Consider the following 16,482-nt stretch of genomic DNA (forward strand, 5'->3'; position numbering starts at 1 on the left):
ATCCACAGAAGGTAGAATTGGTGATTGATTTTGAAAAGCTGCTGAAAAAAGTATCTTTTTCAAATTGCAATTTCTAACTTGGGTTTTACATTTTGTGTTCCATTTTTTGTGCTTTAATTGGGAAGCATTTGTTATTTGTTTGGTGTTTTTAAGGTTCTGCAAATATACACATCATTTTTTAGAGACATTTGTTATCAGTTGTGTTTGTTGATTTGTAGTTTAATTTCATTGGATGTATAGATGTCGTGTGGGGGGAGGCTCGAGAGCAGGTAGGACCCAGGCGCAGAGACGGGAGGCAAACGGGTTCAGGGCAAGTGGGTTTATTTAACTAACAAAAAGCGCTGCAGAGCAGGATGACAAAACTAAAACAAAAACTTACTGTGGCGTGGCAAGGGACATGGACGCCAGACAAGAAGACGTGATCAACATGAGCAGAAGTTAATGGACCAGCACAGGAGGAAGGCAGAGACAAGACTTATATACAGACAGGGCAGACAAGACACAGGTGAACACGATTAGGGCAGATGGGGACCAAAGGAAGTAAAACTCAAGAAACATGACAAGACAGGAAACCTTTCAAAATAAAACAGGAAACAGAACCAAACAAGACAGAACAAGAACTAAAGCGAAAAAAAAGACAACAAACTGAAACCATGACAATAGAAAGGAAAAGAAGTTCAAACATTGATTATAAAAAAGGATATAAGAGATAAAAAAAAAGAAAAAGGAAAAGAAAAAAATAAAATATTGATTTAATTGCATTTTGAATGAATAAAAAACAATGATTAATAGAATCAGAATCAGAATCAGAATCAGAAAAAGTTTTATTGCCAGGTTCAGTAGAGCGCACTTTACAAAACGAGGAATTTGACTTGGTGTATAGTGCAATTAAGAATAAGTTAAAAATTAAGTTAACAACAACAACACACTATATACAGTAGAGTAAGGTGAATTAAAGTGGGAGCACAGATGGGCTGGGATGGTGGGCCTGTAAGTGGCACCGACAGTCCTTTGGTGGGCGGGGGGGGGGGGTCACCTGGGGGAGTTGGGGTACTGTTCAGCAGGCTGACTGCAGTGGGAAGAACTGTTCTTGTGGCGCGAGGTCCTGGTCCTGATGGACCGGAGCCTCTTGCCAGAAGGGAGGGGCCGAAAGAGATTATGTCCTGGATGAGAGGGTTGGCTACAATCCTGGCTGCCCGCCTCCAGGTCCTGGAGATGTGCAGCTCCTGGAGAGACGGGAGGTGGCAGCCGATCACCTTCTCTGCTGAGTGGATGACGCGTTGCAGCTTGGCCTTGTCTCTGGCCGTGGCCGCAGCGAACCAGACTGTGATGGAGGACGTGAGGGTGGATTCGATGATGGCGGTGTAAAAGTCTACCAGCATCTTTTCAGGGAGGTGAAACTTCTTCAGCTGCCTCAGGAAGTACATCCTCTGCTGGACCTTCTTAGTGATGGAGCTGATGTTCTGCTCCCACTTGAGGTCCTGGCTGATGATGGTTCCCAGGAAGCAGAAGGACTCCACAGAGGTCACCGGGGAGTCACAGAGGATGACAGGGGGGAGGGGGCTGGGGCCTTCCTGAAGTCCACTGTCATCTCCACTGTCTTCAGAGCATTAAGCTCCAGGTTGTTAGCGCTGCACTATGACACCAGCCTGGCTATTTCACTCCTGTAGGCCGACTCATCTCCGTCAGAGATGAGGCCGATGAGTGTGGTGTCGTCAGCAAACTTCAGGAGTTTGACAGACAGGTGACCAGCTGTGCAGCTGTTTGTGTACAGGGAGAGTAACAGGGGTGAAAGGACACAGCCCTGGGGGGATCCGGTGCTTGTGGTCCGAGTATCTGAGACGAGCTTCCCCAGCCTCACATACTGCTGTCTGTCCGTCAGGAAGTCTGTGATCCACCTGCAGGTGGAGTCAGGCACATTCATCTTGGAGAGTTTTTAATACTAAAGATGTATGAAAGACATACCGAAAAAATATGTCTTTCAGTGTTTAACTGGCTGTCTTTGGATTATGCATGCCTGAGTAATGGCCATTCTTACTCCTCATCTCTCTGTTCACTGCTTGCTAATTTACATAGCAGGGGTCCCAGCAGGAGGGGGCGGGGTTGTAACACGACTCCTTCAGCAGAGCCAGGCTGAGAGAGGCTTTGACATGTAAGATGTTAGATGTTAGAATGCTAGATGTTAGAATGACCAGTTCATTTTATATCTATGAAAATATTCAGGGAGCTATGGGACATGTTCAGCTATAGGTGTGTGAAAATTGGTGTCGATTGTTGAAACATAAGTTACCATAAAAAAATGTTTGTTTGGAGTCTAGACAGATTTAACACAGGTTTTTGGATGAAAAAGGATTTTTTATAAATCATCTGTTACACTTTTAAGTCTGAAAAAAATATGGAAGGCAGCAAACACAGATCCCTACCGTTTTTAATTTTTTTGTGCTGATATTTGAAAGATAAGTTATGCAAAAAAATAGGTGTTTGCAGTTTTGCCTAAAAAGACGTTTTCGGACCTTTTTGGATCAAATGTTGTCTAAAAGTTCACCTGTAACTTCAATCATTCTGAATTTTTTTAGGAAAACTAAACCACTTCAACTGTGATCTGCAAGGCAATGGTAAAACTATATTTTTTATGGAACAGCCTGCAGTGTTTCTTGTGGGGATCTTTTCTGCCAGGGCTTGCCGGCTTGGTCGGTGGTTGTTGCTGTTACCAATCCAGTTGATATGGTTCTCCATCTGTGTCTAAGTGATATAATCAGAATCAGAATCGTTTATTGTCATTGTACATGGGGATACAATGAAATTGCAGCAGCCTTGGAGTGAAGGAGTTACATAAAATAAAAATAAAAATAGAATAGAAAAAGAAATACTGTATTTACAACTCTTAACAAAAAATGAACAATATGGACAGAAACTGTTAAATATTAAATATTTGTGAATAAAATAGAAAGGAATTACATGAGTTGCTGTGAGCACAGCTTAATAAATATCAAGTTATTGCACAGTGACCCGGTTAGACAGTCAGGATATTGCACGCATTGTAGTAAAATTAGAGTGAGGTGTGGTTGGTGGACGTATGTGCATTCCGTATGATAATTGCCTATGGAAAAAAGCTGTTTCTTAGTCTGTTTGTCCTGGTTCTGATGGACCTGTACCTCCTTCCAGAGGGCAGCAGTTCAAACAGAGGGAAAGCAGAATGGGTGGAGTTAGTGGTGATGCTAGTCACTCTGCTGATGCAGCGAGACTGGTAAATGTCCTTCAGTGAGGGGAGGGGGCAGCCGATGATCCTCTGCGCTGTCTTTACCACTCTCTGGAGACTCTGCCGTTCTGCTTCAGTGCAGTGGGAAAACCACACTGTGATGCCATAGGACAGAATGCTCTCAATGGTTGAGCGGTAGAACGTTACCAGCAGCTCCTGGCTGACGTCGTTCCTCCTAAGTTTTCTCAGGAAGTGCAGGCGTTGCTGGGCCTTCCTGATGACAGTCATGGTGTTGTTAGACCATGTGAGGTCAGCAGAGATGGTGGTGCCCAGGAGGGTGAAGCTGTGGACCCTCTCCACACAGTTTCCATCGATGTAGAGTGGGGGTGGATCTGTTCTGTTTTTTCTGAAGTCCAGGATGATCTCCTTGGTCTTGGTGGTGTTCAGGATGAGGTTATTAGCCTGACACCACCTTGAGAGTTTCAGGACTTCGTCTCTGTAGGCCGTCTCGTCGTCCCCAGAGATCATCCCCACCACAGTAGTGTCGTCTGCAAACTTCACCACGGTGTTGCTGGTGTGGGCTGGTCTGCAGTCTGCTGTGTACAGTGTGTACAGCAGAGGACTCAGCACACATCCCTGTGTGGAGCCTGTGCTCAGCGTCCGGGTGGAGGAGAGGTGGGGGTCAAGTTTGACTGTCTGTGGTCTGTTTGTCAGGAAGTCCTTGATCCACGTGCAGGTGAGTGGGTGGAGTCCTAGTTCAGACAGTTTGTTGACCAGAATGTCAGGAATGATTGTGTTAAAGGCTGAGCTATAGTCCACAAAGAGCATCCTGGCGTAGGTGTCTCTGTGTTCCAGGTGGCTCAGCGCAGTGTGGAGGGTGATGGAAATGGCATCATCCGTTGATCTGTTTGCTTTGTAAGCAAACTGGTGGGGGACGAAGATTGGAGGGAGGGAGTCTTTGATGTGTCCCAGGAGCAGCCGCTCCAGACACTTTGTGATGACAGCAGTGAGTGCAACTGGGCGGAAGTCCGTGAGGAAGGCTGTGGATGAGGACTTTTTGGGTATCGGGATGATAGTGGATGACTTCAGGCAAGCAGGGATGAAAGCCTGAGCTAGCGACAGGTTGAAGATTTTTGTGAAGACCTGGGAGAGTTGATCGGCGCAGGCCCGCAGAACCTTGCCGGGAACTCCATCAGGTCCCGCCGCTTTCCTGGGGTTTACCCTGCTGAACATCCGTGCCATCCGTGCCACGTCCATAAAGGCATTGTTTTTATATTTAGAGCTCTAAGCAACCAAACAGTTGTCTATATAAAAGAGCTTTTACAATTGTGCACTTTTAGCAGGCTGAAAAAATTATCTTTTTAAAATTGCCATTTCAAATTTGGGTTTTAAATTTTGTGTTCCATTTTTCTGTGCTTGTATTGGAAGGATTTGTTATTATTTTGTTTAAAAGTGCTACATATTGTATATACACATAATTTATTTAGAGAAATTTGCTATAGGTTGTGTTTTTTGGTTTTGTAGTTTAATTTCATTGGATTTATATTAAGGAAAAGAAGTTGCAGCATTGATTAAAAAAGGATAAAAGAGACATTTACTGTCTAAGTCTTATGTTACATCTGTAGAACTGTACTGAGAGTTGGGTTTTGTTTTGGAGCACATTCATATGTTTTGTTTGTAAAAAAAAAAAGATAAAATATTAAGTTAATTGCATTTTACATGACTAGAAAAGCAATGATTATTCATAAAAATCTATGAAAGACATACAAAACAAATGAAAAAGCAGTCTGCCCTCCCTCTTGTGTCTAAACTATTGTCACCTCACTTCTGGGTTAGTTAGCATATGAACAGGCAGCTGGTGTGTGTGTGTGTGGGGGGGGGGGGGGGGGGTGAAATTTGACTCCAGCAACAGGGCAGATTGAGGAGCAGGCTGCAGCATGAGGAAAAGACTGAAGCATGTAAGAGGAAATGACATCCTACAGTTGACCAGTTCATTTTATATCTGTAAAGAATATTCAAGAAGCATTTAGACATGTTCAGCTATATGCGTGTGAAACTTGGTGTGGATATTTGAAGCATAAGTAATTTTAAAACACACTTGTTTGGAGTCCAGACGGAAAAAGCACAGGTTTTGGGATGAATCAGGATTTTTTTAAAATCATCTGTTTCACCTGGACTTCTGAAAAAAATATGGAAGGCAGCAAACACAGATCCCTACATTTAAAAAAATAAATGGTGTTGATATATGATGATTAAGTTATGAAAAAAAATAGGTGTTTGTAGTTTTGCCTAAAAAGACGTTTTCGGACCTTTTTGGATGAAATGTTGTCTAAAAGTTCACCTGTAACTTCAATCATTCTGAATTTTTTTAGGAAGCAGTAGCACATAAATGCCTATGAAAGTTGAATTCTTGGTGCTGATAACCTAAACAGAATTTATGCTAAAAATCTTTGTTCAGTCCAAAATTTCATTAAAAAAATCAAGTGATGAAGTTTCTCGTAGACCCTATAGTGTTACATATCAAAGCTGGAGGTTATTAAAGGCATCTAATTCTGAAATCTCAGCTTCCTGAGACAAACGGCTGATTTATAATAAATTTCTATTATTTGGGTGCACATAATCGACCACTTCCTGTTACGCAGGCACCGTCAGGTGTACACCCATGAAACTTTACATGATGAGAGAGGACCCTTCTGAGTATCTCCAGTTTTAATTTCATGCACATCGGACAAAGCAAAGAGAAAATACAGGGCAGAATGTGCCCAATGCAATAACTAGGTGGCACTATAGAGCTCGTCCAAGATTGTCATATCCATGGGTTCAGAATAGAAGCTTCATCATATCCATTGAATTTCAGTGAGATTGGACAAGGAATGTGCACGTGAGAGCAACTTTTGTGTGCATAGCGAGATGCCCAACTTTGCCGCTCTGTCACGACCACACCCCCGCATTGAAAGTTATGGTTTTTTTGTCAGAATAAACTTCAATGGCTTTTCAACAGGTGGACGTCATTTTCAGGTGTGTCGGCTCATCCTACTCGGAGTAGTGATGCTCCAAGTAAAACATGTCATTTCCTCTTGCCAGCAGGTGGCGCTACACTTTTTCCAGATTTTTTCACTGCAGATGTGTTCAGAGTCAGACTACAATCATGCACATCAATTTTGGATCAGATTGGATTATGCATGGCTGAGTAATGGCCATTTTTCTTTTCATGGCGTGTTTTCGAAACGACCTCCAATTTTGACGCGCCGCCATGGTCACAAACATCCATAAAAACTTAAAAGCTTTGCAATTTAACATCGGACATGTGTCTAGTTTACAAAACCAAAGTTTGGAGTCATTACTCTCAAATCTCTAGGAGGAGTTCGTTCTAGAGCGAGGCCTGCAAATGACCAAAATACAGCAAAAATGACATATTGTCATCAAAATATCAGACTTCCTGTGCGACTGACAGCTTGGTCCCAAGAGACTTTTTTGTAGGTTTCTATCCGATGAACATGCCCTGTTAAAATCAGGTTTGTACTATAAAGCATATGGAGGTGCTCGCGAAAACAAATTTTGCAGGTGTCGCTATCGAGCCATTTTTGTTTACCTATGCCGTTCTCCTATAAAATATGAAATTTTTCGCGACTCCTGATGTGTATACAAAATTTGGTGAGTTTTGGGGTATGTTAAAGGCCTCAAAAAGGCGACGGAAAAGTCGGAAGAATAATAATAATAATTAAAGCTACAAGTAGCATTTAGCGGGCCCGAGCACGTGCGACCGCATGGCACGAGCGACCGCCCCGTGAGCAACGCCCTGCTCGAGCCATTCTCGTCGTTTTTTCTTGTCCATTCTGGAGCTCCAAGCTTTTGTTAATACGACAGCAGCCTGGGGGGGGGGGGGGGGGGGGGGGGCTGTAATCTGTTGCCTTAAGGGACAAAGACTTTTGCATATAGCATGAAAAAAATTCAAGCAATGATGATAATTGCTATCACTGTCCCTAAGGATGAGAACAATAGAACTCATTCAATTTCCACTACAATGTCTAGATGAGTGTCAGCTATGTCTGATAACTTGGCCAATTAGCTGGACCGGGATCTTGCAAAGTGCAGAGGGTTTACGTCCAGTGTGATGAGTCTGTGGACGGCAACAGTACAGCATAGCTTTTGGTTTCCACAAGAGAAGAACTCCTGACACATCTGCCCTAACAGACAACTACAAGAGGAGTTGAAATGTATAACACGGTGAAGGAGTTTTTGTGCAGAAAAAGGTACAATTAGAAAAGCTGGTAGCAGTGACTGCAGATGGGACTCCTGCTATGATCAATAGACAAACAGGTTTCATCACTCACTGTAAAGCTGACCCAGACTTTCCAAAATGTCTGCATTACTGCTGCGTCATTCACCAGCAGGCCTTATGTGCAGAAGTGATTGGCTCTGGACATATAATGACTCTTATTCTGAAAATCGTAAACAACCTCAGCTGCAAAGCAAAACAGCACAGGATTTTTAAGGTGCTATTGGAGGAGATGTCTGTTGAATATGGTGAATATGAACATTGTGAATCTGAACTTGCATTCTTGACTGACATTACTGGAAAACTAAACCACTTGATCTGCGAGCTGCAAGACAATGGCAAAACTATTTTTTTTTGATCAGCCTGCCTGAGCCAGTGTTTTTCTTGTGGGGATCTTTTCTGCCAGGGCTTGTCAGCTTGGTCAGTGGATGTTGCTGCAGTTGTCTCCCTTGCTGGGACAGCTGGAGTTAAACACAGCAGCTCACGGCTCTGAAGTGGACCCCGTTGCTGTCCCAGTCTGGATGGGCACTGTGGCGATGTTCCAATGGCCAGGCTGGCTCCTGGTATAAAGAGATTCCCAAATACCATTTCCTAACCGCAGAGCCAAGGATGTGTTTACATGTTTAGGTCAAAAATGTGATGGACAGCTTCATGTTGTCTAAACATGCCACCCTGTTATTAATCCAGTTGATATGGTTCTCCATCTGTGTCTAGGTGATAGAAAAGCATTTTTTTTTATATTTAGAGCTCTAAGCAAACAAACAGTTGTCTATATAAAAGAGCTTTTACAATTGTGCACTTTTAGCAGGATCTCTGAGTTCATGTGACCAATGTATGGTGGATTTTCACAGACCTTGTTTAAAACTGAAGGTGAGAGAGACTTAGAGAAATGGCTTCATTGTTCTGGAGTTCTTTGTTTCATCCACAGAAGAGTAGAATTGGTGATTGATTTTGAAAAGCTGCTGAAAAAAGTATCTTTTTCAAATTGCAATTTCTAACTTGGGTTTTACATTTTGTGTTCCATTTTTTGTGCTTTAATTGGGAAGCATTTGTTATTTGTTTGGTGTTTTTAAGGTTCTGCAAATATACACATCATTTTTTAGAGACATTTGTTATCAGTTGTGTTTGTTGATTTGTAGTTTAATTTCATTGGATGTATAGATGTCGTGTGGGGGGGAGGCTCGAGAGCAGGTAGGACCCAGGCGCAGAGACGGGAGGCAAACGGGTTCAGGGCAAGTGGGTTTATTTAACTAACAAAAAGCGCTGCAGAGCAGGATGACAAAACTAAAAACAAAAACTTACTGTGGCATGGCAAGGGACATGGACGCCAGACAAGAAGACGTGATCAACATGAGCAGAAGTTAATGGACCAGCACAGGAGGAAGGCAGAGACAAGACTTATATACAGACAGGGCAGACAAGACACAGGTGAACACGATTAGGGCAGATGGGGACCAAAGGAAGTAAAACTCAAGAAACATGACAAGACAGGAAACCTTTCAAAATAAAACAGGAAACAGAACCAAACAAGGCAGAACAAGAACTAAAGCGAAAAACAAGACAACAAACTGAAACCATGACAATAGAAAGGAAAAGAAGTTCAAACATTGATTATAAAAAAGGATATAAGAGATAAAAAAAAAGAAAAAGGAAAAGAAAAAAGATAAAATATTGATTTAATTGCATTTTGAATGAATAAAAAACAATGATTAATAGAATCAGAATCAGAAATCAGAAAAAGTTTTATTGCCAGGTTCAGTAGAGCGCACTTTACAAAACGAGGAATTTGACTTGGTGTATAGTGCAATTAAGAATAAGTTAAAAATTAAGTTAACAACAACAACACACTATATACAGTAGAGTAAGGTGAATTAAAGTGGGAGCACAGATGGGCTGGGATGGTGGGGCCTGTAAGTGGCACCGACAGTCCTTTGGTGGGCGGGGGGGGGGGGAGGGGGGTCACCTGGGGGAGTTGGGGTACTGTTCAGCAGTCTGACTGCAGTGGGGAAGAAGCTGTTCTTGTGGCGCGAGGTCCTGGTCCTGATGGACCGGAGCCTCTTGCCAGAAGGGAGGGGCCGAAAGAGATTATGTCCTGGATGAGAGGGGTTGGCTACAATCCTGGCTGCCCGCCTCCAGGTCCTGGAGATGTGCAGCTCCTGGAGAGACGGGAGGTGGCAGCCGATCACCTTCTCTGCTGAGTGGATGACGCGTTGCAGCTTGGCCTTGTCTCTGGCCGTGGCCGCAGCGAACCAGACTGTGATGGAGGACGTGAGGGTGGATTCGATGATGGCGGTGTAAAAGTCTACCAGCATCTTTTCAGGGAGGTGAAACTTCTTCAGCTGCCTCAGGAAGTACATCCTCTGCTGGACCTTCTTAGTGATGGAGCTGATGTTCTGCTCCCACTTGAGGTCCTGGCTGATGATGGTTCCCAGGAAGCAGAAGGACTCCACAGAGGTCACCGGGGAGTCACAGAGGATGACAGGGGGGAGGGGGGCTGGGGCCTTCCTGAAGTCCACTGTCATCTCCACTGTCTTCAGAGCATTAAGCTCCAGGTTGTTAGCGCTGCACTATGACACCAGCCTGGCTATATCACTCCTGTAGGCCGACTCATCTCCGTCAGAGATGAGGCCGATGAGTGTGGTGTCGTCAGCAAACTTCAGGAGTTTGACAGACAGGTGACCAGCTGTGCAGCTGTTTGTGTACAGGGAGAGTAACAGGGGTGAAAGGACACAGCCCTGGGGGGATCCGGTGCTTGTGGTCCGAGTATCTGAGACGAGCTTCCCCAGCCTCACATACTGCTGTCTGTCCGTCAGGAAGTCTGTGATCCACCTGCAGGTGGAGTCAGGCACATTCATCTTGGAGAGTTTTTAATACTAAAGATGTATGAAAGACATACCGAAAAAATATGTCTTTCAGTGTTTAACTGGCTGTCTTTGGATTATGCATGCCTGAGTAATGGCCATTCTTACTCCTCATCTCTCTGTTCACTGCTTGCTAATTTACATAGCAGGGGTCCCAGCAGGAGGGGGCGGGGTTGTAACACGACTCCTTCAGCAGAGCCAGGCTGAGAGAGGCTTTGACATGTAAGATGTTAGATGTTAGAATGCTAGATGTTAGAATGACCAGTTCATTTTATATCTATGAAAATATTCAGGGAGCTATGGGACATGTTCAGCTATAGGTGTGTGAAAATTGGTGTCGATTGTTGAAACATAAGTTACCATAAAAAAATGTTTGTTTGGAGTCTAGACAGATTTAACACAGGTTTTTGGATGAAAAAGGATTTTTTATAAATCATCTGTTACACTTTTAAGTCTGAAAGAAATATGGAAGGCAGCAAACACAGATCCCTACCGTTTTTAATTTTTTTGTGCTGATATTTGAAAGATAAGTTATGCAAAAAAATAGGTGTTTGCAGTTTTGCCTAAAAAGACGTTTTCGGACCTTTTTGGATGAAATGTTGTCTAAAAGTTCACCTGTAACTTCAATAATTCTGAATTTTTTTAGGAAGCAGTAGCACATAAATGCCTATGAAAGTTGAATTCTTGGTGCTGATAACCTAAACAGAATTTATGCTAAAAATCTTTGTTCATTCCAAAATTTCATTAAAAAAATCAAGTGATGAAGTTTCTCGTAGACCCTATAGTGTTACATATCAAAGCTGGAGGTTATTAAAGGCATCTAATTCTGAAATCTCAGCTTCCTGAGACAAACGGCTGATTTATAATAAATTTCTATTATTTGGGTGCACATAATCGACCACTTCCTGTTACGCAGGCACCGTCAGGTGTACACCCATGAAACTTTACATGATGAGAGAGGACCCTTCTGAGTATCTCCAGTTTTAATTTCATGCACATCGGACAAAGCAAAGAGAAAATACAGGGCAGAATGTGCCCAATGCAATAACTAGGTGGCACTATAGAGCTCGTCCAAGATTGTCATATCCATGGGTTCAGAATAGAAGCTTCATCATATCCATTGAATTTCAGTGAGATTGGACAAGGAATGTGCACGTGAGAGCAACTTTTGTGTGCATAGCGAGATGCCCAACTTTGCCGCTCTGTCACGACCACACCCCCGCATTGAAAGTTATGGTTTTTTGTCAGAGTAAACTTCAATGGCTTTTCAACAGGTGGACGTCATTTTCAGGTGTGTCGGCTCATTCTACTCGGAGTAGTGATGCTCCAAGTAAAACATGTCATTTCCTCTTACCAGCAGGTGGCGCTACACTTTTTCCAGATTTTTTCACTGCAGATGTGTTCAGAGTCAGACTACAATCATGCACATCAATTTTGGATCAGATTGGATTATGCATGGCTGAGTAATGGCCATTTTTCTTTTCATGGCGTGTTTTCGAAACGACCTCCAATTTTGACGCGCCGCCATGGTCACAAACATCCATAAAAACTTAAAAGCTTTGCAATTTAACATCGGACATGTGTCTAGTTTACAAAACCAAAGTTTGGAGTCATTACTCTCAAATCTCTAGGAGGAGTTCGTTCTAGAGCGAGGCCTGCAAATGACCAAAATACAGCAAAAATGACATATTGTCATCAATATAGCAGACTTCCTGTGCGACTGACAGCTTGGTACCTACAGACTTTTTTGTAGGTTTCCATCTGATGAACATGCCCTGAAAAAATCAAGCTTGTACGTTAAAGCGTATGCGGGGCGTCGGGACAAAAGTCAGTGTAGGTGGCGCTGTCGAGCCATTTTTGCGCACCCATGCCAATTTCTCATAAAATACGAAATTTTTTCGCGACCCCTGATGTGTGTGCCAAATTTGGTGAGTTTTGGGGTATGTTAAAGGCCTCAAAAATGCGATTCTTCCGGCGGAAGAAAAATAATAATAAACCTAACAGATACAATAGGGTCCTTGCACTCCGTGCTCGGGCCCTAATAATAATAAACCTAACAGATACAATAGGGTCCTTGCACTTCGTGCTCGGGCCCTAATAATAACTCTTACAGATACAATAGGGTCCTTGCACTCCGTGCTCGGGCCCTAATAATAATAATAATAATAACTCTTACAGATACAATAGGGTCCTTGCACTCCGTGCTCGGGCCCTAATTACTGACCTCACCCACGGTTTGACAATCATGCTTTAAATTTCAAGATTTATGGAAATGTCAAAGGGCAAATTGTTCGATTGTGGTGAAGCCTGATAATGTGGAAGATCAGGGTATTTAACGGGCTATCTGACGGGGGAGTCAGGGTCTCAGCTGAGGTCTGCGGCCTAAACTGTAATACTGAGTTGGTCTCAAAGAGAAGTCATATAAATTTGATTCTTGGAGGTCTGAAAAATTAAAAAAGGATCGAGTTGAATCAGATGGTTTGTTGAATTTTGACCCTGAACCATTTCAGGCCGTAAAGCCCGTCATGCTATTGCATGCCTGTTCGCGTGATCTAAAGGAAAATGGATGAAAATATACCTTTCCTTTTTTTAACGAATGCATGAATAACAACACTTTAAAGGTGGAATAAAGTTCAGTTTTTAAGCATTCACTTAAGACATACATGTGCAAACCTGTAATGCAGGAGCAGATCTATTTAATATGTATCATGTTGGTAATATGCACCTAAACTAGCATGAAACGTGTTTTTTGTGCTGTAGTTGTCACGAGACTGCAAAATGGAGGTGCAGAGGGTTCTCCACCAGAGGGCGCTGGATGTGAAGTTAGACCCAGAGCTGCAGAAACGCTGCATCTCTGACCTCGGAAAGTGGTGCAGTAGTAAGAACGATGCTGGACAGGTGAGAGGCGTCTGTCTGTCTGTCTGTCTGTCTGTCTGTCTGTCTGTCTGTCTGTCTGTCTGTCTGTCTGTCTGTCTGTCTGTCTGTCTGTCTGTCTGTCTGTCTGTCTGTCTGTCTGTCTGTCTGTCTGTCTGTCTGTCTGTCTGTCTGTCTGTCTAAAACATCTTTTAAATAAAATTCAACATAAACAATCCTTTAATACTTTTTTACTACTACTTAAGTTTCTTTATTGGGGATAATAAATATTTTGATCTTAATCTCAATTTAAACTTTAGTTAACGTGGTTGGTTTTAAAGAGCGTTTTTTAAATATTGAGGGTTTTATGTATATATATATCTATATATATATAGATATATATATTATATTAAAATTATATATATATAAATTTTATATTATATATATATATTATATAAAAGCTACTTAGATGCCACCAAAGGCTATAGAAATCATTGTCATGTGGGCGCCGACGACCTCACCAAGATGGCGTTGCGCTCCGCCACCGTTGGCCAGTCTTCCCAAGCGGGCGCATCTCCTCTAGTGATAAAACTCATTGCCAAACCTATAGCAAGAGCTCCACCTAGTGGCCAAACGGAAACACAGCTTTCTCAACAATCTGTACATTTTAGTTGGAGCTTCTCTAAAAAATCATGGAACACTGTATGGTGTTAACAATCTCATTGGTTTATTATTCCACTAATACTGCCTCAGAATAATGTGAATATGTTCAAAACATATGTAGATTATTAATGTACTTCTATACAAATATGTCTAAATGTGTAAACTGTGTGAGTGGATTGAAAGAATCGTGAATGGAATCGATCCAGGCTCTGATGAATCAAATCACTTCTGGAAATGATTGGTGATTCCAGGCCCTAGCAGTGACCATCTCATGTTAGATGCATCACCCAACCAGGCAGTGTCTGTTCAGTGTGACGTTGCAGTTTGGAGAAACATGCAGGATTTCTGATGAGCTTCTGTTTGTGAGGACAGGAGCTGGAGTGTCTGCAGGATCATCTGGAGGACCTGGTGCAGAGCTGCAGGGACGTCGTGGGCAACCTGACAGAGCTGGAGTCGGAGGTTGGAGCTCAGCAGACACTGTGGATTTCCTCACTGCGCATCACAAATACAAAGCAGAGAGCATGACTGTGTGTTGTGTTGTTTAGGACATCCAGATAGACGCGCTGCTCATCAGAGCCTGTGAGCCCGTCATTCAGGCCCACTGCCATGTGAGCACATACACATCGGTTCAGTTGATACTGTCGGCCTAGGGAGCATACGCTCACATCAGTTCACACTGAACGGGATTTGCGCGTCAGGGACAGTTTCAATGCTAAGTCAATGTACGTTTGTGATCAGAGGTTCTGCAGCGCAACTTGAACATCGGGCACGGCGGTCTGGCAACTGAATGTTTTGGGTGGCACGACAAAAATTCTGATGCATGCTGATTATTTGGCCGCGCTGATCTTTGCCGTAGAATTTGCATCACATCAACCAATCAAGAACTCAGCTTTGGCCCGTGACGTGTTGATGACACCATCAGCGGTTGGAGTCCAAAAAGTCCATCTCCCTCTGACCTTTATGGTATTTTTCTTATTTGTTTAAAAGCAATAATGAAAAGGTCCTCCAAATTTTTATATTTCCCCTCCTTGGACTAATGCGGGACAGGAAGTCATCAAACTGGGTCACAGAGAGATGGAAATACTGCTGAAAGTGTCCGTCATTCAGAAGCGGCAGTAGACTCGCTGTAATGGGAGAGTCTCTGGATGATCCCATGAATCCAGACATGGAGACGTGATTACTGATGGTTTTGTAGAGCTCTGCAAAATAAATAAAGCTCTACTCTTAACATCATCTATGTTTTCCATGCATAGACTGTACACTCACTGGCCAGTTTATTAGGTACACCTCTCCAACTGCTCAATACCTTGTTGACACCAGAGTTCAGAGGAGAATGGCCTATGCAGCTGATAGCAAGACAACAGGAACTCAAAGAACCACTGGTTCCAACCGAGGTCTGCAGAAGAGCATCTCTGAAAGAACAACACGTCCAACCTGGAGGCAGATGGACTACAGCAGCAGAAGACCACACCGGGTACCACTGCTGTCAGCTAAGAACAGGAAACTAAGGCTACATTTCACACAGACTCACCAAAACTGGACCCTAGAAGATGGAAAAACGTTGTCTGGTCTGATGAGTCTCTATTTCTGCTGCCACATTCTGATGTAGGGTCAACAGCATGAAAGCATGGATCCATCCTGCCTTGTAGCAACGTTTCAGGTGTGTGATGGTGGTGTCATGGTGTGGGGGATATTTTCTTGGTACTTTGGACCCCTTTGTACCAACTGAGCCTGGCTGAGTATTGTTGCTGACCATGTCCATCCCTTTCTGACCACAGTGGACCATCTTCTGATGCTACTTCCAGCAGGATAAGGCTCCTTGTCATCAAGCTGGAATCATCTCAGACTGGTTTCTAGAACATGACAATGAGTTCTCTGGACTCAAACGGCCTCCACAGTCACCAGAACCCAGTAGAGAACCTTTGGGATGTGGTGGAACGGGAGACCAGCATCATGGATGTTCAGCAGACAAATCTGCAGCAACTGATGCTGTCATGTCAACATGGACCAAACTGAGGAATGTTTCCAGAAGACAGTTCTGATGGCAAAAGGGGTCCAACGTTGTACTAGCAAGGTGGACCTGATAAAGTGGCCAGTGAGTGTATTTGATAAATACAGTGGTGGACAAAATAGCTGATTCCCCCTCAGTTAAAGACAGAAAGTCCACAATGTTCACTGAAATGACTTGAAACGTTCATAAGTAACAATAAATTAAAATTAATTAAAAATTAAATACCATATTTTCCGGACTATAAGTCGCCCTTTTTTTCATAGTTTGGCAAGGGGTGCGACTTATACTCCGCAGCGACTTATATTAGAAATAAATTGAAATAAATACATTGTTAACCCTCCTGTTATGTTCATTTGTGAGGAACAGAGATGATGTTCCTGGCTAAATTTGATGTATGAGGTATGTTAAGTGTTAAGAGTATGTTAAGTGACTCAGAGAATCAGCAAACTTTTTTTTACAGTAAGATCTTGAAGGCTAACAACATAATATTCTATTTTCCAATGATTTCATAGATTCAGAAATGCAATAAAAGTGAAAACTGTTTCTACAAATACATGATGAATACAGAGTATTAGTTGGCCAATGATGCTTCATGAAAGGAATAAATAAATAAGTA

At 42.8% G+C, this 16,482-nt stretch overlaps 1 protein-coding gene across 3 annotated transcripts in view; it reads left to right on the forward strand.

Annotated features, from left to right (window-relative positions):
* The window catches only part of LOC101160143 (Golgi apparatus protein 1), a 55,349-nt gene that overhangs the window by 28,130 nt on the left and 10,737 nt on the right, over nucleotides 1–16,482 (forward strand). For 2 of the 3 annotated variants that reach the window (XM_023951391.1, XM_023951386.1), the window contains exons 12-14: nucleotides 13,100–13,237; nucleotides 14,228–14,314; nucleotides 14,401–14,463. In XM_023951391.1, coding sequence (XP_023807159.1) covers nucleotides 13,100–13,237; nucleotides 14,228–14,314; nucleotides 14,401–14,463 — 288 coding nt within the window. The remainder of the gene's footprint in view (nucleotides 1–13,099; nucleotides 13,238–14,227; nucleotides 14,315–14,400; nucleotides 14,464–16,482) is intronic. The other variant, XM_023951393.1, reaches the window with a different exon arrangement.

Source organism: Oryzias latipes, chromosome 3 (assembly GCF_002234675.1).
Source record: "Oryzias latipes chromosome 3, ASM223467v1".
Taxonomy (NCBI): domain Eukaryota; kingdom Metazoa; phylum Chordata; class Actinopteri; order Beloniformes; family Adrianichthyidae; genus Oryzias; species Oryzias latipes.